General features: G+C 47.6%; 1 protein-coding gene across 20 annotated transcripts; it reads left to right on the top strand.

Moving 5' to 3' along the window:
- Nucleotides 1-21: 21 nt before the first annotated feature.
- PPP1R3E (protein phosphatase 1 regulatory subunit 3E) lies at nt 22-12,362 on the top strand. Of its 20 annotated transcripts, XR_008957161.1 has the most exons (6): nt 22-414; nt 1,473-4,521; nt 4,775-5,228; nt 6,935-7,074; nt 10,056-10,204; nt 10,281-12,362. XR_008957161.1 is itself a non-coding variant. In XM_057306358.1 (4 exons), the coding sequence occupies exons 2-3, from the start codon at nt 4,105-4,107 to the stop codon at nt 5,195-5,197; spliced, it is 840 nt and encodes a 279-aa protein (XP_057162341.1). In that variant the 5' UTR covers nt 22-414; nt 1,473-4,104; the 3' UTR covers nt 5,198-5,228; nt 6,935-9,432. The 20 variants fall into 20 exon arrangements, 1 of the variants encoding a protein (XP_057162341.1); XR_008957164.1 differs by lacking the exon at nt 10,056-10,204; XR_008957163.1 differs by lacking the exon at nt 10,056-10,204 and having other exon boundaries at nt 4,775-5,314.
- The last annotated feature ends 1,298 nt before the right edge of the window (nt 12,363-13,660 follow it).

The following is a 13,660-nucleotide window of genomic DNA, read 5'->3' as shown; positions in this document are numbered from 1 at the left end:
AGCAAGCTTGGGAAGGGCCACAACTCCGGAAGAGAGAGGCTGCTGGAGGCCAAGAAGAGCAGGGCGGAGAGGACACACAGGGCCAGGCTGGGCTCCTGGATCTGAAGGCTGCCCAGAGAAGCCGCCTAGGCCTCAGGACACCTCGGAGCAAATTCGCCATTTCCAGAAGGTCTCTGATGTTCCATGCACTTGTTGAATTTTTCCAGCCCTGGAGCGGATGCCTGGATTAGAGGAGCAGTTCCCATTTCAGTGGGAACTGCCTGCCAGGTGCCTCACCGTGTGGGACTGGCAGACACGACAGGGACACTGAACATTTCACTCCCTCTTTTCTCCAGGACCTTTAACCCAGTAGTCTCTCTGTGGGCTGGGGCTTTAGCCAGGCATCAAGACTTGGATCGCAAGTAGTTTCTGCAGGTAACTTTTCTTTACCTTCTTTCATTTTTTTTAAATCGGATTGGTTTTCTTTTTAATTCTTTTTACTCAACACATGAACTTATTCTCATGACAAGTTCAAACAATGTAGAGGTATAAGGGGAAAAAATACAAGTCCTCAATCTCCCTCCTTCCACCCCTTGCTCAATTCCACCTCCCTTTCTGGAGGTTGCCAATGTCAAGGTTGATGTTTACCCTTTCAGGTTTATATATATATATATATATATATATATATATATATATAATACACACACACATATATATATATAATACACATACATATGTGTATGCGTATTATTTATACATGGTAGTATATTGATACAGGGCAGTTCACAGGATGTGAAGCAGTGTGACCACAGGCGAGCCTCTTGAGGGCTCTCTCGGGCATTCTGATGGGGCCCCACTGGCTCTTGCACTGGCACTTCCTTTAGCTTCATTCGGAGGGATCTCCAACCAAAGGCTAGAAAGAGGGGTGACTCAGTCGTTAAGCATCTGCCTTCGGCTCAGGTCATGATCCTAGGGTCCTGGGATCGAGCCCCCACATTGGGCTCCCAGCTCAGTGGAGAGCCTGCTTCTCCCTCTCCCTCTGTTCCCTCTGCTTGTGCGTGCTCTCTCTCTCTCTGTCAAATAAATAAATAAATAAATAAAATCTTTAAAAAAACAAAAACAAAGGCTAGAAAGAGGCAACCCAATTTTCCTTTCCTGCTGGTTCCCTTTGCTTCTGCCTCCAGCCCAAGCCTTGATATTCCTATCTGCCCCTACAGTCGCCGGAGAAGAAAGGTCGTTTCTGTACCAATCAGAGTAACAACTCATACATTTGGAGGACTTATTAGGAGCTCGGTGCTTTCTTTGCATGCATGATATTTATCCTCACACCAATCCCTGTGCTGCTTTATTCTCATTCTATAGAAGAAGAGACTGAGGCTTGGAGAGGTTATTTACCCAAAGCCATATACTTAGAAACTGGTACTCAATTTTGTCTGACTGTAAAGTTTGTCTTAACGTCAGTGCATTGCTCTAAAGTCATCTCTCTGTTTCAGGTAATCTATGTTGTTATCACAGCACTGACAAGTCCAAACTCAGTTATCACCTCCATTCGGAATGCACAGCAGATTCCACACCTTTATGACTGTATCCTTTCAACCATCCTCCTTACTTTTTTGCTCTTGGGCTGATCGTTCCAGCTGCCACCAGCAAGCTGCCTTCTTTAGAGAATAACCTACTCCAATCCTTCATTTGCAATCCCGATTTCTTCTAAGACACTTACTTGAAATAACAACGCTTTTAGGTCTCAGGATCCAAATATATTTCTGTCTGCCCTCCCATTTATTTATAAACCCTCTGAGAGCAGGAACGGAATTTTATTGACTGTTATATCCTTCAGGGCTAATAGACCCTCAGTAAATGTTGATTGAACAAATCATTCAACGCCCCTGGCCAGTTATTGAGTAGGCCCACTCCGATGTTTGAAGATAACTGTAGTGGCTATTTAAGAAACAAAGACTGAACTGTGAAGTGGAAAAAAAAGAAAAGAAACAAACATTGATTTGGAATAAAAGTTCAATGTCAGTCTGAGCAGCCAGAACAGAGCTGCTAGACCAACACACATTATACCTGGTCCAAAGCTGCGTACCTCAAGGATCTTCTCAGACCAACACCACGGAGCCAAGGAATGACAGCTCAAACTATAGACAAAGCACAAGTATTTTTACCAGAAAACCTCAGGCCATATAGGCCCATGTAGAACCTTATTTATTCCTTCAATTATATATATATATATATAATTTCAATTAATATATATTAAAGATTTTATTTATTTGAAAGAGACAGAGAGAGCATGAGCAGGGGAGGGACAGAGGGAGAAGCAGACTCCTCGCTGAGCAGGGAATCTGATGTGGGGCTGGATCCCAGGCCCCTGGGATCATGACCTGAGCCAAAGGCAGATGCTTAACCGACTGAGGCACCCAGGAGCCCCTCAATGATATGTTTTACAAGAGCAGGGAAGACAGTTTTAAAATGCTCGACTATAACACAAATTAGTGTGACATTATTTTACACCCTAAAATAGGAAAAGAATATGTCCATGGATTATATATACATGTATAAAATCAAAAAATAAAACTCAGTATCACTTTAAAAATGATTCCTGGCTAAATAGCATTGCTAAGGTTAATACCGAGTTAAAATGCAAACAAGAATGACTTGTGTAACAAAATAGTATGTGTCCCACTGCTTATTTCCAACTTAGTCACTTGTGATTTTACAGTTAAACTATTGTGCTGTTTTAAATTTAGAGATTCCATTTCTACTCTAAGATTCCTCCTTACAATACTCTGAAGATGTTATCTATTACCACTAAATGTTTTAATCTTACATAACCAAGTGGATAAGAGAGTGGGCTCTATCTAGCACTGGACTACTGATGTTCTAATCCCAGGTCCTCAATCATTGCCTATGTGACCCTGGGCAAGAGTCCTAGCCCCTCTCTTCCTCAAATTTCTCAACTGTAAAATAGGCATACTAGTACTCCCTACTCTTTAGATGGCTATTTATAGGAGTTAATATTTGTAAGACTCTTACAAGCATACCTAGTAAATTGTTAAGTGTTATACAAAATCAGTAGGGGATTTAGGGGAAAATAATACACAAAATACTTCACTTTTTTCCCCCACCAATGTAGAACAAAATGAAGAAGAAAAAGCCAGCTCTGTGCCCCTGTTGGAAGCTCCCAGTGGAACTAGAACTCCACAGTCCCAACTGCAAGAGAGTTGTGTGTCCATTCATTCAATAATTTGAGAGCCTACTATGTGCTGAAACTGTGAATCAGACACAACCCCTGCCCTCAAAGGGCTTGCGGTGGGGTTGGAGATCAGAACTCTAATCTACCCTTTCACAGATGAGAAAACTGAGGTCCAGAGAAGTTATGCCACGCTCAAGGTCACACAGCAAAATACTACCAGAGGTGAGACCAGAGCTGTCTTCCCACAATTCAGCTTAGAACTCTTTTCCAGTGGACAACCCACCCTTTGGAGCGCCACATCTCAGCTTCTATTTGAGACACTGCCTAGTTTTTATGACCTGTCCTTCTGTGCACCCTCTGCAACCCCCCTCCAAAACCTGAAGCCTGGGGTTTGGAAAAGAAAATGGTGAGCCGAAGAGAAAGTCACACGCTGGGCATTTTGAACCATCCTCTACAAGAAAAGGAACGGTTACTCTGCCCTCGCTTAAGCATTAACTCTTCCCCTGCCAGAGAGGTTGAAGCCGTTTAAAAAAAAAAAAAAAAAAAAGCCTGAGTGGTCTCACTCAGGACCGGAAGGTGGATCCCCGCCCCCTGGTACGCGGCGAAGACAGATGGGGAGCCACCTGTCAGAGGACTGTGGGCGGGGGCCGGGGCCGAGAGGGCCGCGGGACCGGAGTAAGCGCCGCTGAGCGCACGCTCAGAGCAGACAGCTTGCAGGAGGCAGGAGATGATGGTCTAAAACCCTGAGAGCTGATGGTCAGAGCGGGGGAGAAATGTAGTCTCAGCTCCTGGTGGAGGATCCTGGAGGTGACAGCAAGGAGAGTACGCAACGGCGAGGGGCGGCTTCTGCGCCGACGCCGGGCAGTCGGGCGAGAGGAAAGCAGGGCAACGCGGCGGCGCTGCGGGCGGGCTCCGCCCGGGCGGGGGGTGCCATGTCTCGAGAGCGGCCCCCCCGCACCGACATCCCCCGCAACCTGAGCTTCATAGCCGCACTAACAGAGCGTGCCTACTACCGCAGCCAGCGGCCCAGCCTCGAGGAGGAGCCGGAGGTGGAGTCAGCCGAGGGCGGGACGCGCCTTGGGGCCCGATCCCGCGCTCACGCTCCGAGTCGGGGTCGCCGGGCCCTTTCTGCGCCCGCCGGAGGCGGCGGGGTCCGGGCGCCCCGCAGCCGCAGCCCCGACACCCGCAAGAGAGTGCGTTTCGCCGACGCACTCGGGCTGGAGCTGGCCGCGGTGCGCCGCTTCCGCCCCGGAGAGCTGCCCCGGGTGCCGCGCCACGTGCAAGTCCAGCTGCAGAGGGACGCCCTCCGCCACTTCGCGCCGTGCCAGCCTCGCGCCCGCGGCCTCCAGGTAGGCAGGCGGCAGCGGCACGCCCCTTTCCCGGGATCTCCCCGACCCGACCGCCGTGGGCGTGTGGGAGAGGATTTATCAAGCAACACCCATCTCCATCCCCAGCCCTAGACTTGGTCTTGCTCATTCGTTTTGGGGCCACTCTCTCAGCTGGGCTCCACTCCGACTGCGCCACGCCGGGGTCGGCCTCGGATTGGTCCAGTGCCTCGCCCTGACCCCGCCCCCGTCTCTCCTCTCCTCCCCCTTCCCCCAGGAGGCGCGCGCGGCCCTGGAGCCGGCCAGCGAGCCCGGCTTCGCCGCCCGCTTGCAGGCGCAGCGTATCTGCCTGGAACGCGCCGAGGCGGGCCCGCTGGGCGTGGCCGGGAGCGCGCGCGTGCTGGACCTGGCCTACGAGAAGCGCGTGAGCGTGCGCTGGAGCGCCGACGGCTGGCGGAGCCAACGCGAGGCACCCGCCTCCTACGCCGGCCCGGCCCCGCCCCCGCCGCGCGCGGACCGCTTCGCCTTCCGCCTTCCGGCGCCTCCCATTGGGGGCGCCCTGCTTTTCGCCTTGCGCTACCGCGTGACTGGCCACGAGTTCTGGGACAACAACGGCGGTCGTGACTATGCTCTACGTGGGCCCGAGCACCCCGGGAGTGGCGGAGCCCCGGAGCCCCAGGGCTGGATCCACTTTATCTGAGACGCCTGGGCCGACGGCGGGGAAACCAAAGGCACCCAGGGGCTGGGGGAGCCCGAAGATTTGGCGGGGAGGAACGAGAGAAACCGAGATTGGCTGGGAGCTGTCCAAGAGAGTCAAGTGGGGAGGACGAGGAGGATGGGAAAAATCAAAGGGGTGTGGGGAGTGGGCGGAATCAGCGAAGATCGGAGAGATAGGGGTGGAAAAACAGTTGGATGTGAGCGGTAGGAACCCAAAGCATAGAAGAAAAGAAACCAGAAAGGGCGCTGGAAGGATTAGAAAAAAAGCCAAACACTGGAGTTTAATGGTGATGTCCTATACCGTGAGTTAGTACTGGGAGAAAGTAAGTGGGTTCGTCAGACCTAGGCATTTGAAGATTAGGGTACGTCTTTGAGATTTAGGAGGTATTTTGTTTGAAGTAGGAGCCCACCCTACTGATGTCATTTGGATTGCCAGCTCATTCCCTCTTATCGCCGTTGCCACCTCAGGTCCCCCAAGTCCTGCCCATCCTAGCTTTATACTCAGCCATAATTGCCTTGCTTAAGTCCCAGGAACTTGGCCATTGCTCCACAATCCCTGACATTATGACAGGATTCCCTTGTCATTCCCGACTATCTATCCTGGGCTTCATTTTCCCCTGACTGGCTGGGTAGTGACGGCAGACTACAATCAGAGCTCCTTCCTCCTCCTCCAGGCAGCCCTGGGGATTAAAATGAAGGCAAAACCAACTCCAGGCCTGTCCTTGTAGCCAAATAATGCCGTGCCTGAGGAGTTGGTACACTCAGGGGCTTCCAGAAAAATGCCAGCCTTACCTTTCTGGGGTGCCTTTTAATGACCTTTAAGCACTTTATGCACTGTTTGTCAAGGAACAGTGAATCACAAGAATCACTGTAATGATTCTGCCTCAGAAGGAGTCACTGACTAGCTGTATTACTTTGGACAAAGTTACTTTACCTCTCTGGGCCCAGTCTTCTTGGGAAATTAGATTTTGACTAGGTGATCGGTCATAGTCTCTTCTTGCTTTGACATCTTATGATCTATGAGTGACGGCGTTAAAGAAGCCACATTCTCCAACCTACCGTTGGAGTGCTACAGTTCAGAACACACAACGCTCCCAGCATGTGGTTGGGGCTGAGGATGGGTCCTCCAGTTTTTGACACAGATACTCCAGAGCCCAGGAAGCATCCTATAACCAGCTTGCAGCCTGATGGTATTCCAGGGCCTTTTTCAAACTGCAGCTCATCCTCTGCCCCGTGCTTTTTGCTCTTGCCCCACAGACTTCCAGTCTAGGTACTTTGAGACAATTTGGGGCAGGTGCATCTCTGTTGGGGAAAGTGATGTTTGGGAGCCCCAGAGATGAAAGGAAACAATGTTGAGGCTCTCTTGGGAATAAAGGATTATGGATATAAGAAATGGAAAACATTTCAAGTCAAGAATCAAAGCCACTTAGTACTTAAATGGCGCCAGAAGATGGCAGTCTGTTCCAAACCCTGAGCAAGTGAAATGGGATAGCTGCACTCTTCTACCCATTCACAATCATGCCTTCCTGCTTAACCTCTGCTGGTAGTTTTTCCTTTCCTCTTGCCCTATTCCTAAGCTCTTTGCTTTTTTCTCTCCTTGTCCCTTTCTCTCATCACTTTCATTTTTCTTTTAGCATATAGGGTATTTACCTTCGTTTTCTCTTTTCAGTTTGCCTCCATCTTCATCCTTGGTGATATTTGCTATTCCTTCTCCCTCCAGAAGGGGTGGAGAACCTACTTCCTTTTCTCCAAGACCGTGGTTGATCGACCTTCCTCCCTCAGGCTCCTTCTTGACAGTCTTCTAGAAGGGAGAAGAGGGAAAAGAAGCAGTTCCTGATGCAGATGAACAGCTGCTCCCAGGTAACCAGCTCCCTACACCCTTTTCTGTCTGTTACTAGTTTCTCAAAAATACCTGGATCCCCCTCTTCCTTATTACTGAGTCAGAGAGTGCATGCACATGTGCCCATACATGCATTCAGAACAGAGTATGGGGCGTGTTACCAGGCCCCTCCTGTCCAGAGCCTTAGTCCTTTGAAGGAAGATGGCCGACAGAGAGGAACTCCGAGTCGCTCCTCAAAGAAATTCCGGTTTAAACATCATCCCTACGTGATGAGGAAAACAAAGAATTTCATGCATCTTGTGGGTCACCTTCAGGTCGAAGTTCCAGCAGAGTGAAGAGAGAACCTCCTGGAAGCCACCAAGCAATGCGCTTTTTAGTCATCAATGAAGAGCCCAAGGGAGAATGATGGAGAAGGAGCCTGGGTCAAGGCTCAGTGTATACTCATCTCTTGCCTAATGTGTATGCACTGTTGTCATGTTGTGTTAACAATCATAATAGCTCACATGTGCTTATCCACTCAGGTCTGGTGTCTTGCATGCATTATAATCCTCAGAGCAACCCTGTCAGTTGAGAAATACTATCCCTGTTTTAGAGATGAAGAAACAGCTCAGAAAAGCTCAGTAATTTGTTCGAGATCATATCACTGGTAAATGGCATAGCTGTGAACTCAGGATCTCCAGAGCCGCTGTGTATAACCATGTTACTATATTTTTTCCCTTTAAAAACGAAACTGAAAACTTTGCCATATATGATCTTCTATTAGGAAAAGACCACAGTTTCTAACTGCTCTGCCTTCCCACCCTCCCAGTTTACCGAACTGGCTTCGAGAAGGCAAAGTGCTGAGGGTCCCAAGCCCCCATGCGGAGCTTGCTGCTCTCCCCTGTACCAGTGTCCCAGCGCTGCAAAATCAGCAAGGGACCACACTGCCTGCCTGCTAGAGAACTTGGGAACCCACTTGAACTCCAGCTTTTCCATATATCGAGATTCTCTCCTGGCCCTAACCAACATTCTACACCTGTTGGTGCGACACCCCTTTCCACTCCCCGGACTGGTCTTGAACTGACCAATCCCTAAAGTTTCCACTAAAAGGTATCCCTGACTAGGACAGCTGCTGAGTGGTCTGTGCTTGGGCCCTCTCTGCGAGCTCAGGTATTACTGAGTGGATAAGTGTAAACTGGTTGGAGACCGGGAACTAAGGATAATCCATTTTCCCCTGAGCTTTCTCTGTAAGAAGTACTATGGCTTGCCCACCCCCCATTCTCAGCTTTATAGAACCAACACCTGAAACTTCTAGTTCTCCCCATATAGAGCTGCCCCAGGGCCTGAGGGGTAAGGTGATCGTCTAATCTGATATGGGAAACACTAGGAATTTGGTGGAATCTTTAGAGATGTGTTAGGTGTTAGGCATTGGGATGGGTCTTTCCCCTAGAGGCTAATGACTATATGAATAGGAGCAATTTCGTGTATAACTGGTCAGCTGTGGACTAGGCAGTGCTAGAAGAGAAAACATTACCCTGGTCGGGGGCTCAGGTCCTTGAGGCCACACAGCGGGACACTTTTGCCCATTTCTCTCATCCAGACCTCAGATGTCTTCCTACACTTACCTGACAGCCTTCCTCTCATACTTTCATTTCTCTTTATGAATGTAGCTCATTTCTCTTCACAATAAGCCCTAACTACTGAACTTTTCCAATCTAACTCCCACATTCCCTTGCTTCTAACACCTGTGTTTCTCTGGAGCTCCTCTGGATCCTTGCAATCTGCAGGCCATAGAGTCAGAGACCTGGAAAAGCTTGTCTTTGGAGATCCCATGCTCCAGTACAAATGAGGACTCAAGACTTCAGCAGGGTCAGAGAATTTGTTAGTGCCGCTCGAGATGGGGCTTAACCCCAGCCCTCCTGACCATGTCCCACTCCCAGGCTACAAAACAGGCCTCTACAGTCAGACCCGCACTTTTTCATGGCGAGGGATAATATCACAAATGCTTCATTTTCTGCTGCTAGTTTCCATTCCCTTCCCTATCCAGGCATAAAAAGAAACAAAAGGCACTTGTAGTTTTCTCTGTTTTCCCAGCCTTGGCACTTCTTTGGGTGATATTGCTAAGGAACAGTGAAGTTGCAGGAAGACTGAATAATCCACCCATTGACTAGCTAACCTGGAGAGGAATTGAAAGTTTGCTCTGTGAATCCCCCCAAACCACTGTTCTCATCAGGCTCTCCCAGAGCGTCCTCACCCTCTTCCCAGTGCAGCCCTGTTCACTGGGCCCCAAACCCACTAGTACTGTGCCTCACTTCAGCTTCCTCATGCAAATGCCCTCCCTTCTGGATAAAAGACCTCATATTTGAAATAAAGTCGAAATATGAAAGTATATCATAAAATACTGAGAAATATTGTTTGTTTGGGGTGGAGGGTGGCAAGAGACCCAGAAGTGAGATTTCTCTCTCCCACCCCCCATCTCTTGGTCATCTCATTTCTTAAAAGCCCTGTCTGCTGTTGTCCTATTGCTGTGCAAAAGCTGGGTGGGCAAAAGATATGGAGGAGTTGGGCAGCCCTGGAATAAGACCCCCTCCAATTGAATCCCACCACCATATTGGGTAGTGGTAGGAAAGTTATCAGGGCCCAGCTTTAGTCCCCTGGGGGCACCCAGCTCCAATTCCTGGTGCAGTTAAAGGGTAAGGCTTGGGTAAAAGTGCTGAGTTGCCCCTCAGGTTGGGGTGGGGCTCTTCTTCCTTGAGGGGGTCATCTAAGTTACATTCTCCTCCTCACTGAAGGAAAGAGCAAAGCCCCTTTTTTTCTGTCAAGGATAACCCTAAAGCAAAGCACAGGAAATGTGATGAAGAAGAAAAGCAAAGGCCTCTGTCTAATCCAGAACAGAGCAACAGGTATTAAAGTGAGGCATCCTTGAAAAAGATCAAGTTCTAACATAATATTGACTCCCACATCACCTGAAGGATGAGAGAATCCAGTTACCCACAAAATAATGAGACAATGTTTCTAATAGGGAAGCCGTAGCCTGAGACTAATCAGATGCTTCCTCATTACATCATAATGGCCAAGTTGTGACGTCATGGCCGAGCTCCCACACTTGCGTTGTGAAACTAGGTATGCTGAAGGGTGGAGTCAGCATGAGGAGCAGACACCCAAAGAGAGGTAAGCAGGCACTTCCCAGGGTTTTTCTCCGTGGCTTATTGCCTAAGGTCCCTCTGTGGCTCTAATGTCTTTCCAGGCTTCTCCCTGCGAGGTCTGTCTGAAATCCGTCTTCCACAAGCTCCACCGTGGCTTCTGCTATCCCAGATCTTCAACAGTTGCAGTTCTGATTGGTCAGCCCTCAGCTTTTGCATTTCTTAGGAGACCGGGCACAGGATGGTGGAGTGTGGTTCCCCTAAGTGATGCAGAAACTTGCCATACCCATTTGGGTTGTCCCAGGGGTAGATACACGTTTTGGGGTGCCTGAAACACAACTTTTGGAGCCTTTGAAAAGAAAAATACATTAGGCACAAAAGTGAAAACAGTTTAGAATGAGAAAAGATAAAATTTTTAAGGAGCTGACAAATACCACATCATAAAATCAAGAAAAATAACAAATTTTAAAAATTATCTACTTGACAAGCATATTTTTTTTACAGTTTTGTTTTTGGGAGCGTGCTCCTCGGTAGCTTTTTCATATGGTTGTAATGTTTTCTGTAAGGAGTGTAGAAAGGTAATTCAGCGTTCTACATGACCGCTTTTTTAAAAATTCTTAGTGATTTAGGAAATTTTCACCATCACACTTTATAAGTGATAATGTCACATAATTTTTTAGGATTTTTGTCAAACTTGAAAAAAAACACTACCAAATTTCTTTGATATATGTGTAAAATTTCAGAGCATTTCAAATTTGTAATGACTAATATACTCTGGATTGTCGACATTAGGATTAAGGTATAGGTATTAATCTGCTGGAGCTGCCATACAAAATACAACCCCCTGGGTGGCTTAAACCTGAAATTCTCAGTGGGGTCGGGGGAAGGGCTAGCCCAGTGAAGGGTATTCAGGAGGACACGTATTGCGTGGAGCACTGGGCGTTATATGCAAACAACGAATCATGGAACACTACATCAAAAGCTAATGCTGTATGGTGACTAACATATCATCATGATAATAAAAAAAATCCCAGAAATTCTCTTACAGTTGTAGAGCGTCGAAGTCTGAGATCGACGGATCTGCAGAGTTTACTTAATTCTGAGGTTCCTTTCCTTGGCTTATGGATAGCCATCTTCTCCCTATGGCTTCCCATGGTCTTTCCTATCTTTATGTCAGTGTCCAAATTTCCTATTATAAAGATACCAGGAATGTTGGATTAGGACTCACCCTGAAGACCTCATTTTAACTTAATTACCTCTTTATAGAACTTATTTCCAAATACGGTTACATTCTAAGATATCCGGAATTAGGACTTTATCAAATGAATGCGGGATGGGGGGGGGTGGACGACACAGTTCAGCCCCTAACACTATACTGGCTACTAAACTACAGAAGTAACTGCAAACCACAGTCATATACCGACTCAACCCAAACTAAATGTATCCCCAACTCAGTTTCCTTAGCCAATCCCAAAATACCCATGGCCTTTCCACTGCCACCTGACAAAAGGAGAAGTGTAATGGAGGGGAAGTCAGAAAGGAAAGAGACATCAATCTTAGCAAATTGCAGTTTGAATATTTTTTTTCAAGTTTTACAAAAAACCATGACCACGTTAACACATTCCTGGGGCTCCTCCAGTACTTTGGAAGAAGTCTGTGAAAGGGGTGGCCCTAAAACTTGAGTTTCCTTAGCTATATGGTAAATGTGCCTTTGGTTAATCCTGCTAATATCTAAGCCATGCAAAGGAAGAGAGAATTTTCACCAAAGATGGGGAATGAACATCTCTATGTTGAGGATGACATGACGAGTCCCCATTCTTCAGCACTAGTCTCTGGAAGAGCTGGGAAGGGTTGTTGTCTTGCTAAAGGTGGGGGTCCTCCCTTGTCTGATATTGTCACCCTGCATCTGTTCCTGTCTTCCAATCCTCATCCCAGTCCACTCCATCCCCTAAAGCTTTACGGTGAAATCCACATAAGAGGGAGGCTTCACGGGGAGCCTGGGTGGCTCAGTCAGTTAAGCGTTTGCCTTTGGCTCAGGTCATGATCCCAGGGTCCTGGGATGGAGCACCACATCAGGCTTCCTGCCTGCTTCTCCCTCTCCCTCTGCCCCTCCCCCTGCTTGTGCCCTCTCTCTCAAATAAATACATAAATAAATAAATAAAATCTTAATTAAAAAAAAAAAAAAAGAGGGAGGCTCCGGAAAAGGGGCAGATGAGTTTCTTCTTTCCTTGGACTTCCCCTCTCCTAAACTTGTCTTCAACTCTGCTCCCTACTCCTGAGTCTCAGGAGTGAGTGTCTTAATGAGACAAGAAAGGTGGCAGAGTTGTCCATCTTTCATATTTCCAAAAGCCCGTGATTAGTGTTGTCCAGGGTGCCTAACTGAACCGCCTATAGAGGGGCAGACACTAAGTTCCCACAGACTGCCTGGCTTTCCAGCCAGATAAGCATGAGTTCTTCCCAGTCAACCCAGTCTTATTTGTTTGGATTATGGGAGAACAACTTCTCCACTGAAAACTGAGGGCTGCTGCCGCCTGAAGTGTTTCACTTTTCTTTTTATTATATACAAACTCTTGGGGTATGGTAATAGTCAAGATTTAGGACAAAGTCTATGTATACTACCAGCCCCGGCTTAAACCCTGAGGGATCAGAAGTTTCTAACTCTAAAGCTGAGTATATATATCTTTCCTTGTTTACGCCTATTATGTTTTTGCTGGATACTAGTTTGAAGATTGTAGGGCTGGCTCTTAGGTTGAAATTTTTATTGAATGTAACGGGGGCTGGGAGGTGGGCAGGTACAAATACACGCATAACATAAAATAGGGCTCAGTGTTGAAGTGGAAATACATTTCTGATGTCTGACAACCATGAAAGTGCTCTAGACCTTAAATTGGAGCAATAAAGAATCTGTAATGGGGGTTGGTTTTGGGGGGAGTAAATGGGAGGGATGATGTCCGTGGAATACAAAGTCTGAAATTGTTTTATAAATTATTGTAGCTATGTAAGCTATTAAGTGACCTAAATAGGCAAAAAGAGACTTTTTCAAAGACCAGCATATGAGAAAAAAGAATCACTTCAGAAAGTACTGGTTCCAAGTTTTAGTCTGAAGACCGAGAATCCTAAATTTACAGATTTTTGGCCCAAATTCCAAATATATGAACTTTTGGCCCACAACTTCAGAGTGTGTGACTACTTTGGTGAAAAGTCCATTTTAATGCCATCCCTTTCTTGATAGTGAAAACCGAGGTCCCCTAAATATGAGGCAGGGTTGCAGGTACTCCTCACTGGGACAGAGAGGAGGGCCTAGGGGTCTGGTGGGTCCCAAACAGGTGCCCCTTCCGGCACTTAGTCTTTGGGAACACCTCTTCGGTGTTCCGAAGGCGCCGGGCTGCTGGGATCCTCGTCTTTCAGAAGGCGGCAAGAGATTTGATCCAGCCGGAGAACAAGTTCCCGGTTGCTCTAGGCGCTTCGTTTACAGTGACGCTGC

Source organism: Ursus arctos, unplaced genomic scaffold (assembly GCF_023065955.2).
Source record: "Ursus arctos isolate Adak ecotype North America unplaced genomic scaffold, UrsArc2.0 scaffold_37, whole genome shotgun sequence".
Classification (NCBI taxonomy): domain Eukaryota; kingdom Metazoa; phylum Chordata; class Mammalia; order Carnivora; family Ursidae; genus Ursus; species Ursus arctos.
Note: the sequence above shows the minus strand (reverse complement) of the source record. Positions and strands in the feature narration are given on the sequence as shown.

What these genes read in the sequence shown, in the direction of transcription:
- PPP1R3E (XM_057306358.1), top strand. Translation starts at nt 4,105, where the DNA reads ATGTCTCGAGAGCGGCCCCCCCGCACCGACATCCCCCGCAACCTGAGC. An exon ending in CTCGCGCCCGCGGCCTCCAG is followed by an intron (nt 4,522 to 4,774) that starts GTAGGCAGGCGG and finishes CCCTTCCCCCAG; the next exon opens with GAGGCGCGCGCGGCCCTGGA.